The sequence below is a fragment of the Cervus elaphus genome, chromosome 24 (assembly GCF_910594005.1).
Source record: "Cervus elaphus chromosome 24, mCerEla1.1, whole genome shotgun sequence".
In the NCBI taxonomy this organism is placed as follows: Eukaryota; Metazoa; Chordata; class Mammalia; order Artiodactyla; family Cervidae; genus Cervus; species Cervus elaphus.
This window is the reverse complement of record NC_057838.1, coordinates 64,334,107-64,356,613: the sequence shown is the minus strand read 5'-3', so window position 1 is coordinate 64,356,613 and position 22,507 is coordinate 64,334,107. Positions and strand designations below refer to the sequence as shown.

General features: G+C 48.9%; 1 protein-coding gene across 5 annotated transcripts; it reads left to right on the top strand.

Moving 5' to 3' along the window:
- Positions 1–419: 419 nt before the first annotated feature.
- CCR9 (C-C motif chemokine receptor 9) lies at positions 420–18,256 on the top strand. Of its 5 annotated transcripts, XM_043886694.1 has the most exons (4): positions 421–542; positions 7,345–7,389; positions 13,977–15,074; positions 17,673–18,256. In XM_043886694.1, the coding sequence occupies exons 2-3, from the start codon at positions 7,369–7,371 to the stop codon at positions 15,057–15,059; spliced, it is 1,104 nt and encodes a 367-aa protein (XP_043742629.1). In that variant the 5' UTR covers positions 421–542; positions 7,345–7,368; the 3' UTR covers positions 15,060–15,074; positions 17,673–18,256. The 5 variants fall into 5 exon arrangements, with proteins under 5 accessions (XP_043742628.1, XP_043742629.1, XP_043742626.1 ...); XM_043886693.1 differs by lacking the exon at positions 17,673–18,256 and having other exon boundaries at positions 420–542; positions 13,977–16,172; XM_043886691.1 differs by lacking the exon at positions 17,673–18,256 and having other exon boundaries at positions 445–687; positions 13,977–16,172.
- Positions 18,257–22,507: the final 4,251 nt, after the last annotated feature.

The following is a 22,507-nucleotide window of genomic DNA, read 5'->3' as shown; positions in this document are numbered from 1 at the left end:
ACAGCTGTGTGGGTTTAGGTATATCTAAGGTCTAACAGGTCACACCGTGATGCTCAGGGCAGGGGGCAGGGGTGATAACCACCCCCTCACAGGCCTGTCCAGACAACGAGACCTTAGAAAGGTCTACTTGGGCCAGCCTGCTCCCGACGGGACTCTCCACCTCCCCATTCCCTGAAAGGAGCCATGCTGTCTAGGAAAAGAAATGGCTGTCAGACGAGCAGCTTGTCTGAGCATCTTCAGAGAAGACAGTTTTCCCTTAGCCCAGCACTTCTTGGCTTTTCGGTTCTGGTTGCACATCACCAACTCTGCTGATTGCTGGAAGCTGCAGCTGGTGACTCCCCTCTCCCCACCCTCCTGGCCACCCCACCAGTGACAACTCAGGCAGGGGTGGCCTGGCTTCCTTTCTGATGTTTACTACGGGGAGCAGCCTGCTCAGAGCTCACAGAAGGCTTGCCCCTCGTCCCAGGCAGAGAGCAAGCCAGGCCCTTCCCCAGAGCCGGCAGGGCCGCCTCCTCCGGGAGCCTCGCTCACTGCCCTCCCCCGTGAGTATCACCTTCCTCCTCCTCCCCACCCAGGGGTGCTGGGTCCTCAGTCGTGTGCTGCAACGATGGCTTCTAAAACACACTCGTTTGCTCAGTGGCCCTGAGCACTTGGCTAGAAGTTGCCAGGGAGGCGGAGGTGAATCAGGTGGGTGCCTTGCCCAGGCTTCCAGGGTGAGTAATAAGACTGCCTCCCACCCACACGTGTGAGGCTGGGGTGCAAGACAGTCTGTTCAGTGATCTGTTCCTTGAAGGAGGGAGAAGCAAGAGTGGGGGACGGGTGACAAGAAGGTGGACCGGGGCTGGGAGAGTGAAGCCCCGATGAGGTCGCTGGGTCTGAGGGGCTGTCCCAGGGAAAGTGTGTTTTTGGCAGCATTCTCTGTAGCGGCGAAAAACTGGAAACAAGTGAACTCTGCACCAAGAGGTGACTGGTTAAATGAATCATATAGAATCCAGAGAGTGGAACACTTGGCAGCCACTCAATCTGGTGACATAACTTCACACTGAACTGGCATTAAAAGTGGTCCGTGAGAGACGGTTAACTAGACAGCGAGACAGAAAACGCTTTGGGTAGTCTGATTTCCTTTCCTTTACGCGTTATGTGTGTATTGTACGTATGTGGGATTGTGTTAGAATGTCTAAAAGACCGCATCTCAGAAGATTTAACACTGACCACCCTAGGAAAGGGGTGTTTGGGGGAGATTTTATTTTCTTCATTGTATATGCTTGCTTTGGGGGATTATTTTTTCTTCATTGTGAATACAGTCCTCTACAATCAGATAAAAGTAAAGCTGCTCTATTTTAAGTGACTCCTCACTGATTACTGCTTTGTCCTGTCAACACACCCGTCCTCATCAGCTCCTAGCCGGCTGTGGCTCCTTGGACCCTCTGTGGGCGGCCAGCTGCTGGGTGCGGGGTGGGGATGCGGGGCAGCCACCAGTGGGCGAGGCCTGCTCCTCCCTCCCCTCACCCAACAAACCCAAGTTCACCTGCCATTTCAGCATCTGGCGTCTGACAGCCTATTTTTCGGAGTACCTGTCCATCTGCTCTGAAGCCCCCTTGCATGCCCCCCTCTCACAGCCCCCGGGCCCGGCGCAGTGCCTGCCCTGTGAGGGGCGCGAACCTCACCCAGGCGGGGGCAGCAGACAGGCTGAGGGACAGCTGAGTCCCTGCTGTCATGCAACGTGAAAAAGCTGAGCTTCCAAACAAAAACAAAAAGCAAGAGGTGATTCAACTTCCATGTGGCACGTTGGACAAAGATGAAAGTCAGGACCTGCCTTCCTGACTCACTTTAGTATCGGTATCCAGTTTATTGGGGCTACTATGAGTAACTCTTTGTGGATTCTCACACTGGTTACCTTGAAGGACAGCAGAGAATAGAAAAATGATAGGTATTAGTGGATTCCAGGCTAACTTCTCTAATGGGCACTTTCCACTCTTAGAGACGAGCAGCTCCCTCCTCCTCGGGACCCTGCACACACTCGCTGCTTTCTGGCACTCACACCTGTGTGGACATCTTCTACGTTTCCTGACCTGGAGTCACGTTTCCTCCCTTCATTGAACGCCCTCATGCTCTTCAGCCTACTTGTGTGCGGGCTAAGTTGCTTCTGTCGTGTCTCACTCTTTGCAACCCCATGGACTGCAGCCCACCAGGTACCTCTGTCCACAGAATTCTCCAGGCAAGAATACTGGAGAGGGTTGCCATGCCCTTCTCCAGGGGATCTTCCCGAGCTGGGGATCGAACCTAGTTCTCCTGTGTCTTCTGCACTGGCAGGCGGGTTCTTTACCACTAGCACCACCTGGGAAGCCCTCTTCAGCCTACAAGAGCCAGCAAAACTGTTGCCTTCTCAATGAAGCCCTCCTGGATTTTCCCCAGTGCTGGGGACTCGGCTTCTTTCTCCCAATTCCACAATCATCTCATAGCATTTCCCGTTATTGGTATTTGCAGCCATGACGTGTCCACTGTACTTGAATGTGAGCTTCTTGAAGACATGGATCACGTCTGGCACAGTATTTAAGCCAAGCAAGTCCAGGCGCATTGTGTAAATGAGCTGTGGGGTGAAGCCTGCTTCCTCATCTTCGCAGAGTTCTCTGCATCCCGCTAAGAGCCTAACGCGCAGCACTGCACTTGACCCTGGAAACAAGCCTTCAGAGTAGGCCAGGTGATCACGTCCATTTTACAGACAAGGAAACTGAGGCTGGGGGAGGGCAGGTCGCTCCTTGCTAAGGTCCCAAGGCAGCAAAGGATGGGCCAGGGAGCAGATGGGGGCCGGCGTGCACCCCCACCTCACTCCACCGGAGACTCCACGCAAGCAGGCTTTGTAGACGGGGTGGCTCCCGCACCCCAGCGAGGCCTCGTGGAGTGGCGGGGGCCGGGGGGGGGACCTGGGGTGGCTCCGAGCCCAGCCCTCATGTTCCCCCAGCAGACGGTTGCGAGGTCCCTTGCTTCCAGTGTGTTTTGTCACTTGTGGGTTTTCCCCTTCTCTTTTTCTCTCCTTCTCAGGGGTCAGAAGAAAATGAAAGCAAGTTCTGACACTTCTGCAGTTTGTGGAATAATACAGATGAAAACCATGTGACAAAGGGCAGGAGGAACAGATGGAAAGGCTCGAGCTGGGGTCTTTAGGTGGTGGGTCTAGGGAGGAGTATTTTTCATTTTCATTTTCACCCTTGGGCTCTCTCCAAATCTTCTACGAGCCCAAAGCACCTTTATAACAGAAGGAAGATAAACCTTTACAGAGAGCCAGTGTAGGATTCCAAAGTCGCCAATAGTAGCCGCAGTGAATTTACTTGCTAAATTTATTCTTCCAGGGCTAAGTTCCTCCCATGGACAACTTTTGCAAACAGGCGTATAGGACGGAAGAGCGCTGGGGCTTTTTTTCTTTTTTTAAGCTGACAAGTTATTTTTATGACAGCCCTTAAAATAAAATGTTGTATACAAAGTAGAATATGTAAATAGGTTACAAAACCTGAAGGAAAAAAATGAAAGTCTCACTTTCCACTGGTCATCCTTGTTTAATCTCCTTCCAGAAAACACTTCAGTACTGACAGCCATCAAGTGTGTAACCTTTTATATATTTTTTTAAAAGAGCAGGCATCATAATCTTCCACATTTTGCATGTGTATACCTAAAAATCTTGGTGACCTCCTTGCATCAGCGTGAGGTCTAATTTATTCTATTTATTGGCTACATGAGGTTTATTGAATGAGTGTATCAGAATATTACCTACTGCTGGATACATAGGTTGCTTTTAGTGTTTTTGATTCTGGGGGGCGGGGGGGGGGGGCAGGGAAGCAACATACAGGATCTTTTGTGTTAGTTGCTCAGTCGTGTCTGACTCTTTGCGACCGCCATGGACTGTAGCCCACCAGACTCCTCTGTCCATGGGATTCTCCAGGCAAGAATACTGGAGTGGGTGGCCATTCCCTTCTCCAGCGGATCTTCCTGACGCAGAAATCGAAGCTGGGTCTCCTGCCTTGCAGGTGAACTCTTTACCACCAGAGCCACCAGGGAAGCCGGTCCATCCACCCTTCTGTCTGTCCGTGTGAGTCCGTGCTAGGAGGGTGTGTTCCCAGCAGACGAACAGCTGAGTCAGAGCCGCTGTGCTCTGTGCGTTCTGACAGACAGGGTTTAATCCTCTGCAAAGGTCACACAAATGTACACTCCCCACTGCTGTGTGGAGGCCTTGCCCCTCACACTCTCACCAGCATCATTACCATCAATCCTTATTTTCAGCCTATAACTAGCTATAACCAAATCCATTCTTTCCTCTTTGTGTGGCCTCCTCCCTTGGGGATTTGTTTTCTCAGATATTATCTGGTTAATATTTAGTCTTTTTATGCAAGTTAAAAGGAGGCGATGTGGGATCGCAAAGAGTCTGGGGCTACATAGATACTAGAAATATATGAAGTGTTTTCTAACAAATGTCTTAAAAACTATCTCCCTATTCCCCAAGATGTATTAAAATTAAATTAGATGAGTTGAGATTGTTCCATCTTAACTAGGCAACTTTTTATAAAGATTTGTTTCAGAGCATAAGAGAAAAAAATCATAAAGTCAATGCGGCAATATGTAATTTGGGGGGAGATCCTTTGAAACTAAATTTCTTATCAAATGTTCACCTGCTAATTTCATCATCCATTGGTGATATTCTAATTACAGTAATCCTCTGTACTTATTAGTTGGCACCATAAGGAGAGCTTAGTTTTCTCCATTTATTTTTCTTAATATGGATCCACGGATCCTTAATTAATTGAATGTGCTATAATGACTGCCATCATTATTTAATTTAATGCTCAAATTGCCTCAGATTTGGCTAGTGGAACCCTATCAAGTTGGTGCCTCTGTCCTTTGACAAGTCCTCAGTGCCTTTAAACACTTGCTTTCTGGGTTAAAAATCAGTCCCAAGTTCATCTTACAGTTTCCCTGCCCTAACTCTGGAATCAGGCATTTCTCCACGGGGTCTTGGTTCCTTGTCAGGAAGAAAGGTATTTAGAAATGAAGAGCTGGGCACCAGATGGTCATTATACTGTGTGTCCTTGCTTTTAGGTCGTCTCAGCAGACAGAGTCAGGAAATATGCTAAAATACGTAACACCTGTGGTGCAGTGGGTAAAGAATCCGCCTGCAATGCAGGAGATGCAGGAGACGTGGGTTTGATTCCTGGGTCAGAACGATCCCCTGAAGGAGGAGGAAATGGCAACCCACTCTAGTATTCATTCTTGCCTGCAGAATCCCATAGACAGAGGAGTTTGGTGGGCTACAGTCCATGGGGTCGCAAAAAAGAGTCGGCCATGACTGAAGTGACTGAACAGAACACATCCACACAAACTTATCTGTATCTATTTATCAATCGATGGACTGATCTATCAAACATCATCTGCTTAATCTCTTCTAACCCTAAAAGCCATGAGTTCATACTGAGCCCTCAATTCCCACCCAACAGCCCAAGGCACTTCAAGGCACTGTGGAGGAGCTACTGCAGGAAGGCTACAAGGAGGAAGTCCTGAGTCTTCCCCCCACCTGCTAACGGCCCGATGTGACTCTGAAGAGGGACAGAAACGAGGAAGCTTTCATCAGATCTTGCTGTTTTTCTTCTTTTCTTTAACCACTTTACTGAGATCAGTACCAGCACTGCAAATGTCTGAAGTACAGAACCCAAGTTCTGACATCGTGCACCCCCATGAGCTCCACACTATCCTTTCAGTGAACACACCGCTCACCCCAGGGGCTTCTTGGCCTGCTCTTGTCCCTTCCTGTCCTCTTGCCCTGCCCTTCTCTCTCTCTCCAGGAAATCACTGGTCTGCTTTCTGTCACTATTGATTAGTTCCCATTCCCTAGAATTTTATGTAAGTGGAATCACACAGTACGTACTTTTCCCGGGTTATTTTGAAATTTATCCACATTGCTGTATCAGCAGCTGTTCCAAATTCACTGCATGGATATTCCACGGTGACTTATTCACTCTACTTGGAGGACAGTTGAGCTGTTTCCAGTCGTTGGCTATTACAAACAAAGCTGCCGTGAACATTCATATAGTAGTCTTTGTATGGATATAAGCTTGCATTTTCCTTGGGCAGATACCTCATGATGTGTGGTTAATGGGTTTCCATAGTGGCTATCCCACCTAGTATGTTTATTTTTTTTAATTGGAATAGAGTTGCTTTACGGTGTTTGTTCCTGCCGTGCAGCAAGTGAACCAGGTAACACATAGGCACCCACCCTTCTTTAGGCTGCCTTCAGGTCACCGAAAGGGCATGGAGGAGAGTCCCCTGCGCCGTACAGTGGTGCTCACGAGTCCTTGTCGATTTTACACATAGCCGTGTATATGCGTCTATCTCAATCCCCCAATCCACAGGCTGTGTTTTTAAAACGACTACACTCTTAGAAAAGCAGGGAGAGTCACGAGGCTGTGTTATGAAAACAAGAATAAAACAAGCCCAAGAGGTTACAGTTGGATCTACGAGGGAGAAATTTCCTTCCAGAAGCCTGGAGCGTGGGCTGAACATGTTTCTCGGAAACACACTCACTGAAGGTGTATAAGAAGAAATGCCCCACTCGGGCACAGACCCCTTCCTTGAAAGGAACTGAGCTGTTGTTTGCTTCGCCACAGAGGGGTGGGTCTTGCAGAGATTCAAAACACAAGAAAACAAGAGCGGAGATTTAGCTCAGTTAGTTTGGAGGCCCTCTGCATGAGACAACTATGTTTTCTTCGGTAAAGAAATGTAGGACTTCCTTTTCCTGCTGAAGTCAAGGTACAGAGCAAACAGGCCCTGACTTTGTAAACCGAGCATGCAGGGAGGTGCTGGGGTGCTGGGCCCTTCCTGGCGAGGGACTCTGATGCCGGCAGAGGCCACCTCACTCTGGGGTCCTTGCCACCTGGTTACCGAGAGGCCCCTCCTCTGCAGTCAGCTGGAGCAGTCTTTCAAGTCTGCTGTCCTGCCGTCTTCAGGGGACACTTGGTGGATAAAATTGGAGTGGGGGCACCTGATAGAGAAGCTGAGTTATGAGAAAAAGGGTTACGGTAAAAAGGACATGCTGGGAAGATGTCAAAACTCCCAAGTGCTCTTAAAGGAGAGGTTTCTTTCAACTCTACGTTAACAATCTAGATGACTGTGAAATCCAGACTTGATTTGAAATCTATTTAACTCACCATCAGTATAACATGGATTCTAACTCAGCTTGGCATTTTTTTTGTTGTTGTTGTTCGTGAGAACAAACAAATTTGATGCTTTATCTCCATCTCTCGGTACTTGCTACTGTTTGGTCAAAAGCCAGTCCTCGTTCTGATTTTTGCCCTCTCTTTCTAGAAGCAAGTCTGAACCTGAGCCACCATGGTCCCCACAGAAGCCACAGTGAGTATGGCCACACCCTTGGGCTCCTTGAAATACACTGCATTTGGGGGCCTCTCCTCGGGGAGTGGGGGGAAGGAGTGCTCTGTGGTTTCCCAGGACAAAAGGTCTGCTGAGCGATGCTCCAGACAGGTGGTCCGTGCCCAGCACGGACGGCTCTGCAGACACGAAGCTCTGGAACAGCTCTGGGGTCCGTGTGTGGGGGCGGGGGGCAGAGGAGAAGGCTGTTTCAGATTTTACTCATAGGTGAGGGTTTTATGATCTTTACAATGTGCTTAGTCCCATGTGTCTGTTCTGAAACTCAGACAAAAGAGGGCAAAGGAGAATTCATTTGCTTTTAAAAGACCCACGGTGGGCATGTTAGTCGTGTTTCTTAGCAGACATTATATAGTCTTTACAAAAAAGCAAATAATGATATATATTTCTCTGAAAGAGGCTAATAGAAATGAGTACAGCTATTATCCAGAGAATCATTCATGATTTTATAGCCAAATATAATTAATTATAGAATCAAATAAAATTCCTATGCTTTACTTATATAAAATGCTCACAAAAATATCTAAGGATTTTAATTTTGCTTTCTCAAAGGGAGAATCTGGGTTTTACACGTAGGTATTGAAGTCAAACATTCTTAGTGGAGTTGACAACTGTCCTTCATACTGTAGGTTCCCCCCACCTATGGAGAGTGGTGGTTGCCACCACTAATATCAAGTAAGTTATTTATCATTGGCTGATGATATTTAGTATTGCATATGTGATCATGTTTCCCGTAACAACAATAACAACAACAAAAAGACAATTATTTTGGACCTGCTGAAGTAACAAGGTGCATGTTAAGTCACTTCAGTTGTGTTTGACTCTTTGCAACCCTATGGACTGCAGCCTGCCAGGCTCCTGTGTCCATGGGATTCTCCAGGCTAGGGCCTGGGGTTGCCATGCCCTCCTTTAGGTGATCTTCCTGACCCAGGGATCGAACCAAGTCTCTTATGTCTCTTGCACTGGCAGGCAGGTTCTTTACTAGAGCCACCTGGAAAGCTGAAGTAACAAAATAAGTCTCTATTTTTCTGACCAAAATTAGAACCGTAGTTTCTCCTGAGACAGAATCTGCTCTTTATCCCTGATGCTGGAAAACAGGGCTGATAACGTCAGTCATTCGGTTTTATCATTTGGGATCTTGGAAAAAATATCCGAAATTTGCAAGGCAGCCCCAGAAAGGAAGAAAATGCACTCAGATAATGACCTTTTGTGGTCAAGAGGTGTCTGGCACCACCTACACGGGGACAAGACAGGACCTCTGTGGCTGTGACCTTGGTCAACAGCCATGACTTTCCTGGGGCCACTCTTCCGGGGACCGGCCATGTGCCAGTCACCACCCCGGGCGCCTTGCTCCTTCTATCTCACGGTAAGGGCGGAGCCATGCTAGCAGATGAGGAAACTGGAGCTGGGGGAAGGGACAGAGCATTCAGATGGCTCAAAGGAAGAGGAGTGCTGGGGGGCGGTCTTGGTCCCGGCTTCCCTGGGTTCCTCCCTCAAGGCAAGTGTCCACATGGCTCACTGGCTGAAAGTCTCCCCTCCTCAAAGGTGGGGACTTGCCCACTCCCACCAGTCCGAGTCCCTCCCTGCCTGTCTCCCTCCTCTTCCCTCCCGGCCCCGTCTCCTCTCTCCAGCTGCGCATCCTGGTACAAGGAGCAGGGAAGGATACGGCCTTGGCCCTCCACAGTGGCCTTTCCAGAGGTGCCTGGAGCTGGGGGACGGTATCCAGAGACAAGAGTCAGGAGGGAGGCCTCGGAAAGTCGGGGGAAGATGGAGTCCAGGGGCTGCAGAGTCTTCAGTGCCTAGGCCGCAGCTTCTGGGCCAAGGGCTCCCAGGGGGAGGAAGACACACCTGCTCGGGCTCAGGAGCCAGGGCCTGTGGGTGGAGAGCCTGGCAGCGGCACTGGCAGGCAATGCCTGCCCCTTATCTGCTGTGCACTGAGGTTTGCCCCCAGCAAGAGGCAGTTCCCGGCTGCCCTGGGCAGAGGAAGCCACAGGGCATCCTCTGGTGCCCACAGTCTTTCCGGGATGGGCGGGGGGAGGATGCAGGTGGGGGATCTGACAGCCACTCAGCTCAGGTGCTGGGACCCAGACGCTGAGGCTCAGGCTTGGGGTGGCCACTGTGAGCTATGGTTTTTCCGGCAGTCATGTACAGATATGAGCGTTGGACCATAAAGAGGGTTGAGCAACAAAGAAATGATGCTTTCGAATTGTGGCGCTGGAGAAGACTCTTGAGAGAGTCCCTTGGACAGCAAGGAGATCAGACTAGTCAATGCTAAAGGAAATCAACCATGAATATTCACTGGAAGGACTGAAGCTGAAGCTCCAATACTTTGGCCACCTGATGCAAAGAGTCAACTCATTAGAAAAGACTCTGATGCTGGGAAAGATTGAGGGCTGGAGGAGAAGAGGGCGGCAGAGGATGAGATGACTGGATGGCATCACCAACTCAAGGGACATGAGTCTGAGAAAACTCCAGGAGACAGTGAAGGACAGAGGAGCCTGGCAAAAGTCAGACACGAATTAGTGACTGAACAACAACAAATAACAAACAGCAAATAACAGTGACAACATCAGGAGAGCAAGGTGCCAGGTCTGGAGGGATTACAAGTGCCCCAGCTTGGGGCTGAGGGGCAGGGGGCTGGCTCTGGCCTTGACCGTCCCCCAGGGGGTGAGGGTTTGGGCCAGAACCTTCTGTTCCTTGGGTCTGTCTCCTCCTCTCTAGTGAAAGTCACTCAGTCGTGTCCAACTCTTTGCAACCCCATGGACTGTACAGTCCATGGAATTCTCCAGGCCAAAATACTGGTGTGGGTAGCCTTTCCCTTCTCTAGGGGATCGTCCCAAGCCAGGTATCAAACCCAGGTCTCCCGCATTGCAGGTGGATTCTTTACCAGTTGAACCACTAAGGGAAGCCCAAGAATACTGGTGTGGGTAGCCTATCCTTTGCCAGCGGACCTTCCCCACCCAGGAATCGAACTCGGGTCTCCTGCATTGCAGGCAGATTCTTTACCAACTGAGCTATCAAGGATGCCCTCCACTGTAAGATGGTCTCTAACACCTGAAAATCATTCTAAAACCTGTTGAGCCTCTAAAAGCTCTGTCCGGGGCAGAAACCAAAGCCTATGTGAGCGGAAGGCAGTGAGTTCCCACGCTGCTGAGTTCCAGGCCAGTCCCTGGGCATGCTGTGAGACAGTCTCTTGTTCACTTAGATCTATGACTATAAGGTACTTCTCTTCTTGATCAAAATTCTAAAAAGCATCCGAATGATATAACTACTCCAATTAAGCAGCCCCCTGGGAATAACAGAGCCATCCCACGATGCTGCCCTGTCTAGGGCACATCTGTGGTGTGGAGTTCAGGGCCCCACATGCAGGCAGACCACCCTCCCGCCCCCCCCACCCCCCGCCCCATTCCATGACAGGTGAGTCAAGGACTTTCTCATGGTTTGCTCCACTTCTATTACCATCACTGACAAGAACACTGTCAGTGGTTTGGTTGTCAAACACTTTGGAAGTGGTTTCCTTGCCTGGCATGTAGTCTGTGCTTAGTAAATACTTGCTGAATGAGTGAACAAATCACATTATTTATCACCAACGAACAAGAAATAAAGAGCTGTTTCTCAAGCTTAAGGTGAGCATGCTGACCTCTTAGTTGGTCAAGGAATAAGATGGCGGGATCTTCACACAAACACCATCCATCGTGGCCAGGTCTGCCCCCCCCCCCCCCAAGGATTGCTGCTCCTCAGAGTGGGAGAAGATTCTAGATCTGGCTCAGACCACTGCTCATGGTGGACCACAGGCTGTGAGCAGTGGTCCAGTTGGTGAAGATGTCATGTTTTTAAAAGGGTCTAAGAGCAACACAGTTTGCTAAGAAATGTTTCAAGGGAAACCTTGGGAAAGAGAACTTCTAGACGTTCCAGTAAGAAGAGAATGTGGAAGAGAATGGTCAGCCCCGTCAGAGAGAGACTGGGCCCTTGCCAGCAGTAATGATAGCCTGTTTTACTCTGGCCCCATGGCCCCTGTCATGTTCCAAAACAGGCATGAGGCAGTTACGGAGTGCACACAACAGAAAAGAAAGGATATACATTCAAATAGGGTCAGAGCAAATTGACAGAACAGCGAGAAAAGAGGAAGAGTCAGAACTTGGGTTTTCAGCCTGAAACTGATCTGTCCAATGCGGTAGCCACAAGTCACGTAGGGCCTGTAAGCACTTGAAGTGCGGTCACTCCGACTAAGATATCCCCTGATTGTAAAATGCACTTAGTCCAAAAATAGTCTATGCAACAAAAGGATGTGAAATAGCTTGGTAACTTTTACACGGCTTGAAAGAAAGAAAGTGAAAGTGAAGTCGCTCAGTTGTATCCAACTCTTTGCAACCCCATGGACTGCAGTCTACCAGGTTCCTCCATCCATGGGATTTTCCAGGCAAGAATACTGGAGTGGGTTGCCATTTCCTTCTCCAGGAGATCTTCCCGAGCCAGGGATTGAACCCCGGTCTCCTGCATTGAAGGTAGACACTTTACCGTCTGAGCCACCAGAGAAGTCATTGCTTACATAATGAAATAATATTTTAGACATGCTAGGTTTCAATAAAACACATTATTAAGGTGAGACCCACCTATTTCTTTTGACTTCACTTGGCTACTAGAAAATGCAAAATTAAGGAGTTGTCTTATATTCCTATTAGGCAGCACTGGTCAAAGGGTTTTACTTGGTTACTATACTTGGGCTACCAGTTTGACTGAGCTTCCCAATTACAAAGGGAATCCTCATCAGTCACAAAATTCATGTGGTTCATGAGTTAAAAAAAAAACTCTCACTTGTCCTTCAGGAAATATGAAAGCCTTGCTTCACATCTCTTTTATACGTAAGTGCCAAATGCACACCTGAGCTAGGTCTTGAGTGGACACAGCTGGACCGAAAGGCCCTGGAGGCGGGGCGCCCAGCGAGCTCCTCAGAAGCCACCTCGACACAGTCCCCAGGATATACAGCGCAGCCTGTGGGAAATCACTCTACCCAGTGCTCAGGCCAGGGGGGTCCAGGGCGTGCTCTCGGACGGATAGTGATTGGGAGATGAGTGGATTTCAGATCCTTACAGTGATCTCTCTAGGTCTTATTCTGACCCAGACCTTGAGAACAGCCTCTGTGGGTGGCTTCTCCAGCAAGAGCAGTGTCTCCAGGGCTCAGAGAGCAGAGAGGACGGAAGAAATGGCTTGGCCACCTCAGAATTCCTCCTGGTAGCCAGCTGCCCCTCATCTGGAAGAAGTGCCTACCCCTACCTGGAAGGTCCAGGATTAAATGCATGTATATCCTGTACTCCACACCAGGTCTGGCATGCACTCGGGGCTCTGACAGTAGGGAAGCAAATAAGCTGGTAAATAACTGACATTTATATTTGCTGGGAGATTTTCAGAGGATCCTGTGCCTGAGATCCAAAGGGTGTTTACCCACCACTCATAGGTAGGAGTACAAGTCTTGACACAGGTGGACAGGTGTGTCCAGGCTTCCCCTAGCCTAGGACATGAACTTGTCCTCTGTCTTTGTCATAAAGATGGCCAGCACTCTGATCATCCGATGATACAGGCTGGCCTTGTGGTCTTGACGAAATTCATTCAATTCCAGGTTTTTGTCTGTGAATTCAATCACTCTGAAAATATGCCTGGAGAGTCCTTAGCTGTATCAAAGGATGTGTGTGTGTGCATGCGTGCTTGTGTGCACATTGTGAGGGTGTGAGCACAGGTGTCTGAATGTGTGCATGCATGTGCGGGGGTGTGTACATGTGAGTATGTATGTGTATACGTGTAGGCACGCTTGTGTGCACGTGTGTCTGTAAATGTGAGCACTTGTGAGGGCTGGCTTCATGGGTGTGTCGCACAGGGCCTCATGCTTAGAAGTGTTTCTTGCTTGAGTTAATGCTCTGCTGTCTTGAAATTCCTAACAAATTCTGAATAAGAGATTCTGAAATCACATAGCCAATGCCGGTTTCTACGTATGTGCATGTACGTGAGGGTGTACATGTAAGCGTGTGTGCTCATGTGTGTGCACATGTGTAAGTGGGTGCATGTGTGACTGTTGCTGCTCAACAGAGGATCCATAGCTTTCAGAGGACTCGGGAATCTGGACCCAGAGAAGTGTGAAAGCCTCTGAGGACCTTTTAGGGAGTGCAGAGTAGACAGGAGAAGGAACAGACTCGTTCACTGAGTTGGCTAAGTTCGCCCACCAGTGGCCCTGAGACCCTCTCTCCATCCTGATGGAGCACCTGCCATGTGGCCCGTGACTGTTCCTTTGCTTGCGTGTCTCTTCCCAGAGGAGGAAAGTTCCACGAGAGTGGGAACCACACCTGACTCTTCAGCACCTGCTTAATAAACATTTGTTGAATAAATAAATCATTCACAATCTAAGCAGATGCTCTCGGAATTCCTACTTCCCACACACACATTTCTTCTGCCTTCTCACAGCCTTTTGGGGTTGGAAGGTCCAAGGGCTCCATGCCTTTGCGATCAGACAGAACCTCCAAAAGCCAGCCCTTGACCCAGTGTCGCCTTGTGTCTCCTTGCAGAGCCTAATCCCTAACCTGTCAGATGACTACGCCTACGATGGCACGCCGCCCATGGAGTATGACGGCAACTTCACGGACTACTTCTGTGAGAAAAGCCACGTCAGGCAGTTTGCGGGCCACTTCCTCCCGCCCCTGTACTGGCTCGTGTTCATCGTGGGGGCCGTGGGCAACAGCCTCGTCATCCTGGTCTACTGGTACTGCACGAGAGTGAAGACCATGACCGACATGTTCCTGCTCAACTTGGCCATCGCCGACCTTCTCTTTCTCGCCACCCTGCCCTTCTGGGCCATTGCCGCCGCTGACCAGTGGAAATTCCAGACCTTCATGTGCAAGGTGGTCAACAGCATGTACAAGATGAACTTCTACAGCTGCGTGCTGCTCATCATGTGCATCAGCGTGGACAGGTACATCGCCATCGCGCAGGCCATGAGAGCGCAGATGTGGAGGCGGAAAAGGCTCCTCTACAGCAAGATGGTCTGCTTCACCGTCTGGGTGATGGCGGCCGCGCTCTGCCTCCCGGAACTCCTGTACAGCCAAGTCAAGGAGGAGCACGGAATTGCTATCTGCACCATGGTCTACTCCAGCGACGAGAGTACCAAACTCAAGTCGGCTGTCTTGACCCTGAAGGTCATCCTGGGCTTCTTCCTCCCCTTTGTGGTCATGGCTTGCTGCTACACCATCATCATCCACACCCTGATCCAGGCCAAGAAGTCTTCCAAGCACAAGGCCCTGAAGGTGACCATCACTGTGCTCACCGTCTTCGTCCTGTCCCAGTTCCCCCACAACTGTGTTTTGCTGGTGCAGACCATCGATGCCTATGCCATGTTCATCTCCAGCTGCGCCCTCTCCATCAAAATTGACATCTGCTTCCAGGTCACTCAGACGGTGGCCTTTTTCCACAGTTGCCTGAACCCTGTTCTCTACGTTTTTGTGGGCGAGAGGTTCCGCCGGGATCTTGTGAAGACCCTGAAGAACCTGGGCTGCATCAGCCAGGCTCAGTGGGTTTCATTCACGAGGAGAGAGGGAAGCCTGAAGCTGTCATCTATGCTGCTGGAGACAACCTCGGGGGCTCTCTCCTTCTGAGGCGGCTTCTCTGAGGTGAGCGGTCCTTTTGGAAGTGTCGAGAAATTCAGACACAGCTTCCCTTACTGATAGGCCAGAGAGAAAGTGGAGAAGGAGAAGGAATGAGAAAAGGGAGGAAGAAAACTCAGAAAGGGATGAATTTGAATAGCATTATTACTTTTGGTCAGGATTTGCCAAGTTGGACTCTTTAAAACTGACTGGCCATCCCAGAAGACTGCTGACTGGCTCCTGGCTGCAAAGCCTGTGGTTTTCAGAGGAGGATTAATGAACGACAGACACCACAGGCCCCCAAGGCTTTGCCATTTGCCTGAGCATTAATGCAGCTGTGCCCTGGAGGAGGCGTTTGATTTCTCGGAGCAACGGGAATCGCTGTGGCTTCAGTTCTGACGTGATCTCTTCCAAAAGAAGACACAGAAGCATCGGCCATTGCCACAGTCCATGAATACACAAGGCTTCATGAAAGCTTCTGTCTTTGGAGAATTTCTACTCTGGTTTTGGAGGCTGATACCCATGGCAGGTGTTGCTCTAGAATCCTTCCAAACAATCTCAGATCTAATTCCCTTCTGCTCTCCTTGATCTATTCTGGGCCAGTTGGGTCCTTGTTCCTGTTCTGAAACTATCTGCAGCACTGGTCACTGAGCCTCTGGGCAACTGACCATACCAGCATGCCACCTGAATTCTGCTGGCTTCCAACCCACGTCTTCTGGAGGCTCTGTGATTCCTCACCTGGCTGCCACGCTGATCTGGGCAGGATTCAGCTTGTCCCCTGGTGCCATGGAAGTGGTCTTCACAACCCGTGCAGGGAGAGTAAGAACCTGGGTTGGTGGGGTCCTGGCTCCATTAGGGCTCACTCTGTTAAGTGGCTGGTATGATGGTCTACTCTACCTGCTCCCTATACAAGGGACTGGCCCTATTTGCCCTCTTGTTTCTGAGGCCACTGGAAGGATATCTGCCTCCATGCTTCTCTTTTTCATATTGTATAATGCTAACATTTTTTTTTAAAGCTTTCAACATAGAGATTAACCTGAAAAAAAAAATGATGTAATTTACCTTTGTGTCTCTTTTTACTATTTGGCAAATTTATCACATTAAAAATTTTCAGTCATTAGAAAAGTGCTTTTTAAATGACTGTTTACAAATATCCATTACTTTCCACTTTTTTTTTTACCCTGTCTCTATATTTTAAATGTGTATAGAGATCAAACAGCCATATTAGAGTATGAAGAATAAGGACTGGGATAAGGAAATAACACTTCAAAAATACCATAAAACCATTTTGGCTGAACAATTTATAGTTTCTTCTCTGGGCAAACTTATCTCCCAAGTTTCTCCAGGTGAGTCCATTGGCATTCCCAAAGAGGACGATTAGAGCAGGACCATGAACCGTCCCGGCTTTGCCACTTGCTTCAGAGAAGGCATCTCGTTTTCCCAGTGGGCTGTGAATTGCTGTGGTTTCGGTTCCAAGGCCATTCCTTTCAAAGGGGACGCCGAAGCACTGGACTCTGCAACAGTGTCCTTTCCCCCGCCCACTTCTAAACTACACGTCAGTGAGGAATGAAGTGAGCAGAAAGTGGACAGCAACAAGGAGAGCAAGAGACAATACAAAGGCCTTGCCAACTCATCCCGAGTGTGGGCAGTTGGTGGCAAACAAGCATTGGCCTGGGACCAGCAGGTCAACAGGGGTCCCAGCACAATAAGAACCACCTACAGTCAAGGAGAGGATGACCGTCCCAAGGCAGTCTACAGACAGAGCTGTCCATGTGGCCACCTTTTCCAGAAGAAGACTCATATCCTTTGAGGAACTTAGAATAAGCAACAGGAATGGGCCACACCTAAATAACTCTGTGCGGTTCTGTGGAAGAACTTGACTGGCATTCATCCCACGCCCTTTTGATACTGCGGTTCTGGTACTATATGTCCACGGAGCTGAGGGTGAGGGTAGGGAAGGAAGCAGGGAGAAGTGAGCCACGACTGTGCTTGTTCAATCTCCTCCAGCCTAGAGTCACTCATGGGACACCATGATGGAGATTAAGTTCAGAGGCAATGTGAACTGAACTACATGTTAGTTTTGCCAACAAAGGTACATGCAGTCAAAGTTATGGTTTTCCCAGTAGTCACATATGGATGTGAGAGTTGGACCATAAAGAAGGCTGATGCTTTCTGATGCTTTCAAATTATGGTGCTGGAAAAGACTCTTGAGAGTCCCTTGGACTATAAGGAGATCAAACCAGTCAATCCTAAAGGAAATCAACCCTGATGATTCATTGGAAGGACTGATGCTAAAGCTCCAATACTTTGGCCACCTCACACAAAGAGCCAACTCACTGGAAAAGATCCTGATGCTGGGAAAGATTGAGGGCAGGAGGAGAAGGGGGCAATAGAGGATGAGAAGGTTGGATGGCATCACCGACTCAATGGACATGAGTTTGAGCAAACTCCAAGAGCTAGTGAAGGACAGGGAAGCCTGGAATGCTGCAGTTCTCGGGATCACAAAAAGTCAGACATGGCTGAGCGACTGAACAACAACAAGAGAGGTAGATAAGGCTTTGACCAATGTACATTAGTTGAGAAAACAATGTCATGGACTCTACTGCTCCCCCCTCTGATTTTTAGGAAAGGAGATGAATGCCGTAAGAAGCACGAACCCTGCACTGAGCATGATGACCACACTTGGTTCCAAGGGCCTCCTTTAGCACCCGACTGACTGCCCAGTTCTACCACAGCTTCGAAGCAGGGTTAAAGATGCACTGCAGCTGTATTATATTTTAAAGATTTTAAGTATCCTTTGTTGGTAAGTTAGTTTTTATACATAAATAGGACCATCTTACAGTCAAATTAAACTAGGTCTTAGAAGTAGGTGTATCCTAAGATAAAAACATTGGAAGAATCTACAAGGGTACACCCACCAGGACACCCATTCAACATTTCTAGAAAATATGTCTGTGAGTACTTTTCTGAAATAATGATAAAAGAGGATTATAATATAATTACATTTTAGAGGAACTCTATAGATCAGAAAAATCAGGAAACTGAATGAAATATATCAAGAAAGATACTGCTTAACCAATTAAAAATTTTTTATGACTAATCTCAAGTCAACACATCACAATGTGTACATTCAAAGGGGAATGTTGTTTTGATGTAAGATGTGAGATATGGATGTCAGAGTTGGACTACAAATAAAGCTGAGCACCAAAGAATTGATGCTCTTGAACAGTGGTGTTGGAAAAGACACTTGAGAGTCCCTTGGACTGCAAGGAGATCCAACCAGTCCATCCTAGAGGAAATCAGTCCTAAATATTCATTGGAAGGACTGATGCTAAAGCTCCAATACAGTCTGTCTCAAAGTGAGGTCTGGTCAAGGGGTGCTAAATGACTTTGACAAAAGGGAGATTATCATGGCCTCCAGTATCTGCACCTCACACATTTTAGACACTCCAAAGAAATCTCTCTATTCATTTGACAAATAGTTACTGATTGCTTACTATGAGTGATAAATAGATAGCGTGGTTTTAGAATTATCATCACAACCAAGATGTGGTGGTTCTGCAACAGTTTCCTTGGCCCGACTCCATATGGCCCTCCTGTTCCAACTGTGGTCTGAGCCCAGCAACCTCCCGGGACAGGGACTGTCTCTCTAATCAATTCTGTATTATTGTTACAGACAGCCCACACAGCTAATGTCCCTTTCAATGTCTGCGTTATAAAAACCTGCAAAAGACAAGCAAAGGTTTCTCTCCAACATGTGACTCTTTGTGAGTTCCCCTCCAACGTGTGACTCTTTGTGAGTTCCCCTCCACTCTTGACATATTTGGGCTTCCCAGGTGGCGCAAGTGGTAGAGAACCCGCCTGCCAATGCAGAAGATGTAAGATACACGGGTTCAATCCCCAGGTCGGGAAGATTCCCTGGAAGAGGGCGTGGCAACCCACTCCAGTATTCTTGCCTGGAGAATCCCATGGACGAGGAGCCTGGCGGGCTACAGTCCATAGCGTCACAGAGAGTTGGACACGGCTGAAGTGACTCAGCATGCACACAGCCTCGTGCCAGGCTGGCAAGATTTCTCTGCCCAATCCTATTTCCTCCTACTTCCCTTCACAGTTGGCAACCCCGAATAGACATTTGCCCCCAAGATTCCATCTCGGCATCTGCTTCTAGAGAAGTCAGCTTGCAACAAGCTTTACCTCAGGGGCTGGCAATAGCAAAAACACATTTGAGACCTGTTGGGCAAAGAGCACAGGGTACCCAGAGCTACAGAGTGTTCTGTGAGCATCCATCACAGAACCCATCTCAGGAGGCTGGGAGCAGAGGCCTGCCTGGTCTTAATTCAACCATCAGCAGACCGCTGTGCACACCAACAGCCTGCCAGGCCCCGTGGGTACCGGGCAGACATGGGCTCTCCTCTTCTGGCTGTCATCTTCTGCTTGCTTGCTTTGCGCCAGGTACATAATACTGTATGTAACTCAACGATTTTACAGATGAAGGGGCTGAGCGCTTCTGAGATCAGGAACACACCCAGCATCACACTGTAGCAACCGGCAAGGCTAGGACATGATCCCGGGCATGTCTGGCACTCAAGCTGTGGCTTTCGCCCACCAGGCTGTCCCACCTTGCGTGCGTGACACGGTCAGACAAATCGGCCACTGCTTTGAAGACTTGACCAAAAATGTGCCGAGTATCAGGCTGAGTACCAGGGGCTGCAAAGACGCATGGGCAGACTGGGCCGGCACTGCTTTAGATACCACTGAGCACAAACTCTCAACAATGACACGTGACAGCTGAGGCCCTGCTGAGCCCTCTGTCAAAACTGGGCCTTGGGATGATGGCATCATTCTCACAGCCTCGAGAAGGTTCCCCTCTTCTCCCTCTCACAGGCTCCTTCCTCCCCAAACACGTGCAGCTGTGGAGCCTCAGATTCTTCGTGCGGGAACCACAGATTAGGCTGCAGGTCTGAGGATGTGCAGATCCAACGACTCCGTACCCAAAGCTGGCCAGAATTCTGGACACCCACCTGTCCTCCTCACCCCATGCTGTCCCCGCTGGTCTTCCCAGCTCCCTTCTCACAAACAGTCCATCTGCCTGCTGGACGCCACCTCAAAGTGCATCAATACCACAGGGAACAGAAGAAGCATCGTGTCAAGCCCTACTCAAACTCCTGACCCATAAAATCATGAGATACAATAAAATGGTTATTATTGTTTTCAACCACTGAGTTTTGGGTGCAATTTGTTACATAGCAGTTGATAAGCAGAATACCAAGGAGCCAACAATTTTACCATTAGTCTTTCAAATCCAACGCAATGATGTGACCAACCTAGGTTGAACCCCCAGGAGCTCATGGCTCAGACCCGGCGTTACAGAAGAGGCTGGACGAGGCATCAGACAGTTCACCCCGCAATCCCCTAGGTGACTCTGGCTGGATCTCTCCCAGTCACATGCTTCCTCCGCCACCTCCTTAGGCCTCTGCTTAAACACCAGCTTAAACACAGAAGCCTCTGCTTCTCCTCCAGGCCGTCCCGGCCCATCCACAGTCCCCTTCCCTGCTCTGCTCTTCTCAGCGCTTGGCACCACATGACGCTTAATAAATATAAACTCGGGCAGGGACTGTTCTTCTTTTCTCTTCACTGCTATTTCCCAAGTGCCTACGGCAGACCTCATACATGAGAGACACTCAATAAATGTATGTTAAGTGAATCAATGGCTCCTCCAATTTCAAATATTTGGTTCTGGGAAGTGCAATTACTGTTGTGAAATCCTGTTATCTTGGGAAAATATAGCAATTGATAACAATATTTTACCAATCTCATTGAAGAAAAACTTATGGAGCATTTTCTACGTGTCAGGCACTGGGCTCAGGTGATACTAAGGAAAAGCAGACAGAGGTCCAGTGCCCACGGAGCTCACAGTTCACAGATGACAGATGCCAATCGGACCGTCATGAAGAGAGGGCTTCGAGATGCTGGTGAGTGTGTTAGAAGAGGTTCTGACCTACCGTGAGGATGAGAGGCAGGGAAGGTTTACCCGAGGAAGCGGCGTTAAGCTGCGAGCTGAAGGATGAGCAGGAGTGAGCTACAGGAGGAAGGGAAGGGAGGGTGCGCTGGGAGGAGGGGGTGACATGTGCAAAGGCCCTGCGGTGCCCGTGCCTGTGCGACACTGCCAGGCTAAGTGCCCCTGCCTCTGAGTTAGTTCAGGTTATCACCACTCATGCTCTTTTCGTTTTAAAATCTTTAAATATGAAAATTTAAAAAAAAACACACATAGGGCTTCCCTGGTGGCTCAGCGGTAAAGAACCCTCCTGCCAATGCAGGGGACATGGATTCAATCCCTGATCCCAGAAGATCCCACATGCCTTGGAGCAACTAAGCCTGGGCACCACAACTACTAAGGCTGTGGTCTAGGGCCTGGGAGCAGCAACAACTGAGCCCGCGAGCCCTAGAGTCTGTGCCTACAAAGGAGGCCACCGCAGTGAGAAGCCCGTGCACTGCAACTAGAGAGTAGCCCACGCACCAACAAAGACTCAGCACAGTCAAAAAATAAATTAAATTAAATTAAAAAACACTTAGATAAACGTGGCGAGAACAGTATAACTAACCTCCTCGTGCCCATCTCTCAGTTCCAACAGTGATCAACACTCCCTGCATTCTTTTCCCGCCCACAACACCCACGTTCTCCTCTTCTTTCCCTTTCTCTTCACTCTTCGCTTCATTTGCCTCCCTTCCTTCATTTGCTCCTCCCTTCCCCCTCTCTTCCTTCACTCTTACCTTTCTCCGTTAGCACCTCCCTTTGCTACAGTATTTTAAAGCAAATCCAAGACATCATGTACTTCCTCTCAAAAATCATGCTCTTGGGGCTTCCCTGGTGGTCCAGTGGTTACGAATCCACCTGGCAACGCAGGGACATGGGTTCCATCCCTGATCTGGGAAGATCCCACGTGCTGTGGGGCGAGAAAGCCTGGCTGCTGCAGCTACTGAAGCCTCAGTGCCTAGAGCCCGTGCTCCACAACTAGAGAAAGCCTGCGTGCAGCAACAAAGATCCAGCACAGCCAAAAATAAAGAAAAATAATAATAAAATCATGCTCTTACCTTTACAGACCTCCAGATTTAAATGAGTGAATGAATACTTGATGGAAACTTCCTGTTTGGCTGGGCCACCTTTTACCAAAGGGACCAAGGGAGGTATAAAGCTACTTGGGAATGAATGAGCAGACGCTAATAGAACTGTGGTTGACACGTTCTCAGTGGGACTAACAACCTAGGGAACTCAGAATATTCTGGCAAGGCTAGCAAAGGCAGAGTGAGCCCAAGCACATCCCCTTGTTCAGCTTTCAGAATCCAGAAAACCTGTAAGAGCCAGAAGAGATCTGATCCTCTGAGACAGTGGGGAACCATGAGCTGTAATTCTCAGTACACAACTGATAAGCCTCTTGTATGGAAGATGATACATAGTAAGG

Excerpts from the sequence above, each read along its gene's own strand:
- CCR9 (XM_043886694.1), top strand. The coding sequence starts at position 7,369 with ATGGTCCCCACAGAAGCCACA. Across the intron at positions 7,390-13,976 it reads TGGTCCCCACAGAAGCCACA|AGCCTAATCCCTAACCTGTC; the intron begins GTGAGTATGGCC and ends GTCTCCTTGCAG.